This window comes from Ovis aries, chromosome 6 (genome assembly GCF_016772045.2).
Source record: "Ovis aries strain OAR_USU_Benz2616 breed Rambouillet chromosome 6, ARS-UI_Ramb_v3.0, whole genome shotgun sequence".
Taxonomy (NCBI): Eukaryota; Metazoa; Chordata; class Mammalia; order Artiodactyla; family Bovidae; genus Ovis; species Ovis aries.
The window spans coordinates 86,346,390-86,356,129 of NC_056059.1; the positions used below are offsets into that span (position 1 = coordinate 86,346,390).

Genomic DNA, 9,740 nt, shown 5'->3' on the forward strand with positions numbered 1-9,740 from the left:
AACTACCAAGATCACTCTAAATGTTGATGCAGGTCAATCATTTGAACTATAGCAAGAGTTTTTGCATCTGGAGAACAAGAGGTAATATATTTCCACAGATTATACTATAAATCAATATTACAGATTAATTTATAACCTCTTTCTTTGAATTAGAAATCTGTTGCTTCATTTTAATATATTTTAATGTTATTAAAATTTTATCTAGAAGCTTCCTGGTACTGAACTGCTATTGTCAGATCTTCACTGTAGTACTTTTACCACATTAAATAGACAATAAAATTGTTTTCATAATAAAGACTGAGTTCATTGAGCTCCGCCATGGACCTAAACACCCATTCCCTACGATGTAGAACAGTACAAGAAATGAGTCCTTCTTGCTCATAAATTCATCCAACTAGATCATATGCTACTAAATGAGTCATTCAGGGAAAGCTAAAAGGACAAGCAATTTTGGTTTTAAAAAAAAAACTGCTCTGAGAAAAAGGATGAATTCTGTTACAGATACTTATAAATGTACTTTTTAATTTTAAATCCTAAGACATAAGTAAATACTGTGGAATTCACCCAACTACCCTTCTGAGTGAACAATACTGGCCGATTATTGTTATCATGATTTTTACATAGACAGTCTTTTTACAGCTAAGTTTCACAATGTATTTTCCAGATATTTCATCTGAAAATGAGAACTCTAATTCTTCTCAGCATACTGGGAGCCACAATGTCAGCCCCGGTGAGTGATTTCATGATAAAATTGAAATCATTGTGTGAAACCCATAACAAATCCCTCTTTTACTGTTTCTATTTTTTTGTTTGTTTAGCTTATTCCACAGCGCCTTATGTCTGCAAGCAACAGCAATGAGGTTAGTTTAAATAGTTAAAACAATATCACCAGTTTTTTGTCTTATGGAAACACAGCAGGAAGAGATAAAAGCCTTCTTGTTGATTTATCCTGCAGTTCTACCCACTAACTATAGCCAAATGCATTCCCAATGTTTATGTTTGTTTTGCATACAAGGTTGTTTCTAGAATACTACTTTGCCTCCCTTATTCGATTGCAAATTCTTTAAAGGCAGAAACAGATTCTTGTATACCTTTTTGCTCCAACATCTAACAGGGTGGATATAGGTGTTTAAGAGGATAAAATGACTGAATAAACCACTGGAATGGGGTAAAGCTATGCAATCTCACACACAGCAGAGAAGAGGTAGTTAAATCCTAACCTCTAATCACAGTGATTTAGTTCGAGCTTAGTGAGAAAACATCTCACCTCTAACAGGAAACTGAGTTGTACAGTATTTGACTGTACAGAATTTGTAGTAAATTTTATTCTTAATAGTTTTAACATGTGTAGTAATCTTGTTTTCATATTATCTTTCCTTTCCTAGTTGCGTCTGAATCTTAATAATGCTCAGCTTCAACCACTACAGCTTCAGGTATCCCTACCCCAATAATTATTTCAAAAATATTTCCTACTGCTCTTTTCTTGTGGCACATGGTAGGAGAACAAAATGTTTTCTGATTCTATTTCTGAAATCTTAACTTTTAAAGTTACTAATTTTTCACATATGTTTTAATTTCCATTTATTTGAAGGCCAAAGTAAAAGCTGTAATCAAATGAACATTTTCAGGCACAAATGCTCTCAACTATGAGATAGTTAAATTAATCATTTTATGACAAGCCATACACAGCTAATAGGTAAATATATCTATATATTGAAACCAGTCTGGCAACTGCAGATTCTGTACCATTTATCCACCTCATTCATACTTGTCATCACGATCACTGGGAATTTACCACTGTTCACGCTATTTGCCTGACTCATAATGTGCCAAGATGCTGTCCTTTTTTATAATGCAGCAATAAAAATATAGAAATTGTTTTACATTTGCTTCTTTCTCACTCTGGACTTACTTTTAATTCTTTTCTAAATGAAAGAGAAATGCTTCCTTTCTATCTCTTGTGTCTTCCTAGGGCCCATTTAATTCATGGGTTCTTCCTTTCCCTGGAATTCTACAACAGCAGCAACAGGATCAAATTCCAGGACTCTCCCCATTCTCTTTATCAACTCGAGAGCGGTTTGCTGGACTGGTCCCAAATCAGATATTCGTCCCAGGACAGGTCAGTTTTGCCCAAGGAACCCAGGCAGGACAGCTGGACCCCTCACAGCCTCAGACGCCACAGCAGACCCAATGGGGCCTTAAGAATGTAAGTCCAGTCTCTTCTATCTAAAGGAAATATAATGCACATGGATTGTGAAAACGAATAGGAATCAGCTTTGAAATAAGATAGGTGTTTCCTGAGCAAGAATTGCTTCTCTAATGTGTTTCTACCATCACTGGAAGTACTTCCTTGTACTTCTGATTTTTGATATGAAAAATGCCATATAAATCAGCTCTTCCAGGATCACAGTCATGAATTGAAAGTGTGAAAACGTGTCTTGGACAGGATAATTAAGGAAATTTCATCTTCAATAAAAGAGTGATTTGTCTTAGTGCTGGTACATATAGTAGATGACCTTTTGTCATCATAGAAGTCTGCTAATATACATTTTACATTTATACACTTAGGTCTAAAGAAATCAGCACTGGAATTTTAAAAAGTCAAGTGTAACTTTTTCATAATTTCTTTTTGGCAGGTTATGCCCTCTGTGTTCTCCTTCAAAATGCCTCAAGAGCAAGCACAGGTAAGTGAAAGGAAGGCCACCACTCCTGTACAGAGATGGCTGCATACTCTCTCCATTGAACGTTTTCTTCTATATTTGTAGCTCTGACTTCTATGGCAGGGCTATAAAGTCCATGCAATGCTATTACTGTCTGGGTACTACCCCTGCTGGGCTGGCAGCAGTTTGTTAATGTTAGGCTCACTTAACAGCTTTAAAAGAAAGGCCAGCTGGGAGTCTCCAGGACCCCAGAGTCACCAGGACATGGCTGTGTTGGGAGTTACGGAACTCACTAAGCCTTAGGTTGAGTTCTCTCTCCACCAAAAATGCTAGCATTTGATAACAACTCGGGAGAAATACCATAGACTGACTTTGGCCAACCCTAAATTTTGGTTCAGAGAAAGATGCAGTAATCTGATGAAATATCGTGTGATGTAGACAGAGGTTTTTTTGAGTTATGCTCTAAACATTTCCAGGTTCTTGGATATTTTCAGTTTAACTCCATATTACAGTCAAATTTTGGTGATTTCCATTAAATAGCAGAATTTTTAAAGAAAGTAAATTAGTAAAACCATTAAAGTAATATAGAAAATCCTCTCAATGTTAATATAATACCCTGAGTTCAAAGAAATATGAATATGGATAAATTATATTATTCACCAGAAGAATGTTGACAATTTTGTAAAAAGTTAGACACCTGGCTTTAGTGCAATAATTATGTAATTTTGTCCACTCCCATTATAAAACAAACATTACCCCTAGACATTATCTCATTCTGTTTCATACCAGTTAGAGAATTAGATACCTGACAAGTAGAATTACTTCATTTTAGGATCAAAAAACTAAGTCTTTATGAGATTAAGTTCCCAATTCTAATGAAAATAAATAGCTGAGTTAGAATCTAATTCTTCACCCTTCCTTTAACCACTAAATCAGTGACTCACCATTCTGGCTTTGCATTAAAATCTCTGGTGATAACTTTGAAAATTATAGACACCTGGACTCTGCCCACACCTCATGAATCAAAACCCCATGAGGAGATCTTAAATATGACTATCTGTTAAAATGTTCAATTGGTGTTTTTGATGCTTGGCCAGAGTTAAAAGCCATTATACAAAATATATACCTCTTCTCAAACCATAGTTATTGTTTTTCTTAGCTCATTTCCATTAGGGGGTCTTATTAAACAACAGGAGACAAAACTCTATGGAGGTACAATGATCATAATTTTCTATAAACACATATACAGACACACAGACATAAGTGGAAACCAATACATGATGATGTGAATGGTAAAACTGCAGGTGCTCCTATTTTTTTCCTCGTCTATTTCTAGATTTTCCAAATATCTTATAATGCACCTGAGTTGTTTCAATAAAATGACAATTATGAAAGGCAATACATTTCTGAACAATTCATTCATTATGGTGGAATGTCTAATACCACATTCTGCAGAATGAAGAGTCAAAAAATATACATGGAAAATGCTGCATAGGCTATCTTCTTAGATATTTACAAAGTAATTTGTATATAAAGCTTATATATAAAGTTCAAGGTACCCTTTTAAGAAGTCTGTTATTAGTTGAATTCACTACTTGCTAATGTGTTTGACCAAGCAACCTTGAAACAAAGTCCAGCGTCATATGCAATACATGTTTTTTCTAAAGTTTGGGAAGGACTGCTTTATGTGTTCTTTTGTTCACAAAATCACTAAAGACAAATCAGCTTTAAAATAATATTGATAATAGAATTTTTTTTAAAGCCTGCACTGATCTGAAGGAAGCTCTTCTGTACTTTTCTATTTACAATAGATGCTTCAGTACTATCCAGTTTACATGTTCCTACCCTGGGAACAGCCTCAACAAACAGTCGCACAGTCACCTCCGCAAACAAGAGAGCAGCTATTTGAGGAGCAGGTACTACAAGCGTTTGATTTTAATTTAACTAGTTCCATCTAAGGATAAAGAAGAAAAGGTAAAATTTCAAAGAGAATATCTGGTTTATACTTAGTGCAAAAACTCAGTGGTTTGAACTGATGGTCATAAAAGGATATACTGCTTTCTTTTAGCATAACACTAATTTGGAAATACACACCAAGATTGAATTTTGAATGAACTGCTGCTGTTGTTTAGGAGCTAAGTCGTGTCCAACTCTTTTGCAACCCCATTGACTGTAACATGCCAGGCTCCTCTGTCCATGGGATTTCCCAAGCAAGAATACTGGAGTGGGTTGCCATTTCCTTCTCCAAGGGATCTTCCCAACCCAGAGATTGAACCCATGGTTTCCTGCATCAGCAGGCAGATTCTTTACCACTGAGTCATATGGAAAGCAATGAGATACAATTAGGTAATGCAATATTGAGTTTTGTGGACCTTTAATAAAATAGTAAAATTTTAATATAAATTTAGATAGCTCATACATATCTAGGTTACTTTTAGTTAGAATGCAAATTAGATTTTTAATTTATCATCACTTAAAACTTATCAAATCAATTACAAAAAACTGAAAATTATGCTTCAAATGACTGGTAGTAGTACTTCCAATTAAGTCATACTAATTTAAAGAGAAAGGGAGAGTTTTAACCTAGAAATCATATGCTGTTAAAAGGATGGTTGGTAATTTAACAATTATTTTTACTACCTAGAACATATAAATTTTCAAAAAAGTATTAGTACAGTATAATATACATATATTTTAATCATTTATCACTGCATTATGACAAAAATCATAAGAGTGATCTAACACATTTTTTAAAAATTCTAACAGATGCCATTCTATACTGAATTTGGATATATTCCACAAGAAGTAGAACCTGTAAGTAAATGTATTTTTCATTAAAAAAAGAAAAACTAGCTTTGAAACTACTTGCTAAACAAACTATTAAATCTACCAGTGATCTTTAGTCAAAAACCCACCAGGAACACACCTCTAGTTGGACAAAATTGGATTTATCCACTTACTGCAACAAGGGAGGTCACACACCATAGGGAACTGTGGAGTGTGTTAACAGGAAGGATTGGAATGACATCTCACAGGGTCTGGTCTTGTGTCAATGATCTGGGGGAGAGTTCAAATAGTCACGTTACTTTTGATTTGGAGTTCTCAAGAACTGGGCTTCCCTGGTAGCTCAGATGGTAAAGAATCTCAAGAACTGGGGGTAGTTCTATGACTGGGTAACAACAATTCTTTCTTTTTAAGTAAGAATGATGGAGGGAAGCAAAGACCATGATCGGTGATATATGGCAAAACCAATACAATATTGTAAAGGAATTAACCTCCAATTAAATTAAATAAATTTATATTTTAAAAAAAAGAAATTCTTCAGATTATCCAGGACCTAAGGATGCCTGATATTTTCATGCCTTGCACAGGGACCTTGCTGTGGGCAAGATTACCAAGTACTGTTTCTTTGATTGCACTTCATCGTGTTCAGAGGTGACCTTGCCTGGTATTCTGTAGGATTGTTAAGGTACAACAGGAGAACATTAGCATCCAGCAGAGAATGTCAGGCCAGCTCCTGCAAACACTGCAGCAGAGCTATTGCGTTAGGCCAGTTTCTCAGTGTCAGGAGTTGCTTTTCTCTTTCTCAAAACCAAATTATGATTTTTGTTTTTAACAAACTAATTGAAGAAGGTGACAAGGGTATAACCGCCTTAGGTGCAAGATAAATGTTTTATGGATTATTAATTTATACCATTTTAAACTTTGCAACTTTTAAGGTTATGCCAGGAGGACAGCAGCAACCAGCCTTTGATCCCTTCCTAGGCACAGCTCCTGAAATGGCTGCAATGGTAAGTTTCCTTACCACACTTTGATAGTTACTGGAAATCAGCAACTGACAGACTATAGCTCCTTGCACTATTGTGCATTTTAATGAAACTGTTATTATTATTCCATCAACAATTATTACTCGTTCACCCTGTAATCTTTTGCCACACAAGATTCAATTCACTCAGTTCATCAACTATTTACTGAGGAGCTAATACATGCCAGATATTCTCCATCAGTTCAGTTCAGTTCAGTCGCTCGGTTGTGTCCGACTCTTTGGGGGCAAGAGGAGAAGGGGATGACAGAGGATGAGATGGCTGGATGGCATTACTGGCTCGATGGACGTGGGTTTGAGTGAACTCCGCAAGTTGGTGATGGAGAGGGAGGCCTGGCATGCTGCAAATCATGGTGTTGCAAAGAGTGGGACACGCCTGAGCGACTGAACTGAACTGAGGCCTCCCTGTCCATCACCAAATCCTGGAGTTCACTCAAACTCACGTCCACCAAGTCGGTGATGCCATCCAGCCATCTCATCCTCTGCCATCCCCTTCTCCTCCTGACCGCAATCCCTCCCAGCATCAGAATCTTTTCCAATGAGTCAACTCTTCACATGAGGTGGCCAAAGTACTGGAGTTTCAGTTTTAGCATCATTCCTTCCAAAGAACACCCCGGACTGATCTCCTTTAGAATGGACTGGTTGGATCTCCTTGCAGTCCAAGGGACTCTCAAGAGTCTTCTCCAACACCACAGTTCAAAAGCATCAATTCTTTGGCACTCAGCTTTCTTCACAGTCCAACTCTCACATCCATACACGACTACTGGAAAAACCATAGCCTTGACTAGATGGACGTTTGTTGGCAAAGTAATGTCTCTGCTTTTGAATATGCTATCTAGGTTGGTCATAACTTTCCTTCCAAGGAGTATGTGTCTTTTAATTTAATGGCTGCAATCACCATCTGCAGTGATTTTGGAGCCCAGGTACACTCATTTAAAGTCAGGTATTAAAAGACATCTGTGTTTGCTGGCATATATACATACTCTTTCTAAAGGATAGATTTTAGTCTAGAAAACTAATAAGGCATTTACTTCTCAAATAAAATCCTTGCTTTACTACTTTATATTCTTCCCAATTTTGACCTTGTGTTTGAACTTGTAATCACTTTTCTTTCTCACCCTCATAGCCAGCAGAAGTGTCACCATACTTACAAAAAGAAATGATAAATTTTCAGCGCACCAATGCAAGAATTTTCACTCCTTCAACTTCACAAAAACCCAGCACAACATTTTTTTTTACTTCTGCTGTGGACCCAATTATTACCACAGAGCTAATGGAAAAGAAGGTAAAGTAATCAAAGATTCTTTTTATGAAAGAAATGGGTCTCTAAATAGAAAGTATAAAAATAAAGTTCATGCTTGATTTATAGGACTTAGTTATGAAAATCATGACAAAGTTAATATATAGTAGAATATATGGTCTTAACCTTGAATAAAAAGACCAATAATTTCTTACAGATAATCAGAATCTAATGTAATTTTTATTTAATAAAAGCTTTTTATGTATGTTTTTCTCACTAGGCCAAGACTGATAGCCTGAAGGAACCATAAGATGTTGTCCTAATCATTTAGAGTTTAGGGTAGGTATTTGCCAAGAGGCGTGCCTTATGTTCCATGACATATCCTAAATTAAAAGAAAAAAATTGTAAGAATAACTAAAGGCATATACCAAAATGAAAAAAAAAAAAAAACAAGTTAGTGCTTACATATTCCTACAAAGCTAACAATAATTATGAGCAATTTTATTAGCAAATTTTTTAGTCAAAATAAATTTTTGAGGATAGTGTCTGTCTATGCCATAAACTTTTCATAAACTCTGAGAACACAAATAGCAAATATACTAGGTCCATGTTACAGACAGACAGTAAATGCAAAGTGCTATGCTATGTTTAGCTGCTCAGCCATGTTCAGCACTTTGCAACCCCATGGCCTGTAGGCCACCAGGCTCCCCTGTCCATGGGGCTTCTCCAGGCAAGAATACTGGAGCAGCTTGCCTTGCCCTCCTGCAGGGGATCTTCCCAACCCAGGGATCATACCTGGGTCTCCTACACTGCAAACAGATTCCTTACCATCTGAGCCACCAGTGAAGCTCATATGCAAAGTCAGTTCCCCCAAATCACTACTTCACTTTGCAAGCTAAAAGTAATGCTAATACATCTGTGTTAGTTTGGAATGAAAAAAAGTCTCAAAGTAATTTTTTTTAAGTGCATATTCACATGGAAATTTAAAATTCCATGATTTTTATATTAACTATTACTTTAATTGATTACCTGTCCTAATGAGTTTCACTGGCTATGAGGCTAGTGGGTGTTTGATAGAAGGGCAGGGTGGGATGGGTCTAACATGTAAAAAATACACACTAAAAAGCAAATAATTTGGCCTGAATTGGAAAAGTAAAAGGCAAAGATTTTTAAAATCTGTCCCCTGCTTCCTCTGAGTCTTTTCTGATTTCTCCTATGAAAATGAATACTTAGCATTTCTTAGATTCAAAAAAGTTAATAAAAATACAACCAGAAGTGAATAGTGTGAGCACCTCTTTAGAAAATTCTCTTCTATAATGTGGCTTTGTGTGCAATGCAAGATAATTCAAGCTTTTTAATCAGAAATACTAAAGGGATTTCAGTATAGTGTGACCTTCTGAACCAATGCAAGAAAATGTAGTTTTATTTCTTTTTAAGCAATTTAGAAAACATCTCAGGAATTTTATAGAAAGCAGTCTAATGATTTTAAAATGCTCTTTTATTTTATTTTTCAGAAAAAAAGATGTTGCAGCACCCTGAGTATCATTTTATTTCCTCAATATTAATATTGATTCTTTGAAAACTATGAAATACTTTTGGCTCTTCTCCTGAATTTCTTTTTACTTATAAATAGCATTATACTCTTTAAATATCATAGAAAAGTAATACAATCATTTAATAAGCTTAGATTTACAAAATTACATTTCTTTCTAAATATCTTATCATTTCATGATCTGGAAAGTAACAACACTAAGAATAGAGTATCACTGGATTAATTGTATAAGTGTATTAATAAAGGAAGGCTCTGGAAAATGGTGGCATTGATGAGAATAAATATATCCAGTCATTGGATTTACAAGTGTGGTGACTGACACTGATGAACAAAAGTATGTTCCTAGCTTTGACATATCATCACATTATTCCTCCCAGGTCCATTCAACTAGATTCCTTCTGATGCAATCCCTATTAGAATCAAAATTATTTGGTGGCAGATCCCATTAAGTGCACATTCCCAATA

The 9,740-nt window shown here is 35.6% G+C and overlaps 1 protein-coding gene across 1 annotated transcript; it reads left to right on the forward strand.

Moving 5' to 3' along the window:
• Positions 1–668: 668 nt before the first annotated feature.
• ODAM (odontogenic, ameloblast associated) lies at positions 669–9,522 on the forward strand. Its single transcript, XM_042251488.2, has 11 exons — positions 669–730; positions 819–860; positions 1,386–1,433; positions 1,973–2,206; positions 2,637–2,684; positions 4,472–4,576; positions 5,427–5,474; positions 6,380–6,451; positions 7,610–7,768; positions 8,004–8,062; positions 9,238–9,522. The coding sequence occupies exons 1-10, from the start codon at positions 680–682 to the stop codon at positions 8,031–8,033; spliced, it is 837 nt and encodes a 278-aa protein (XP_042107422.1). The 5' UTR covers positions 669–679; the 3' UTR covers positions 8,034–8,062; positions 9,238–9,522.
• The last annotated feature ends 218 nt before the right edge of the window (positions 9,523–9,740 follow it).

What these genes read in the sequence shown, in the direction of transcription:
- ODAM (XM_042251488.2), top strand. Translation starts at nt 680, where the DNA reads ATGAGAACTCTAATTCTTCTCAGCATACTGGGAGCCACAATGTCAGCC. An exon ending in TGCCTCAAGAGCAAGCACAG is followed by an intron (nt 2,685 to 4,471) that starts GTAAGTGAAAGG and finishes TATTTACAATAG; the next exon opens with ATGCTTCAGTACTATCCAGT. An exon ending in CAGAGCTAATGGAAAAGAAG is followed by an intron (nt 7,769 to 8,003) that starts GTAAAGTAATCA and finishes TTTTCTCACTAG; the next exon opens with GCCAAGACTGATAGCCTGAA.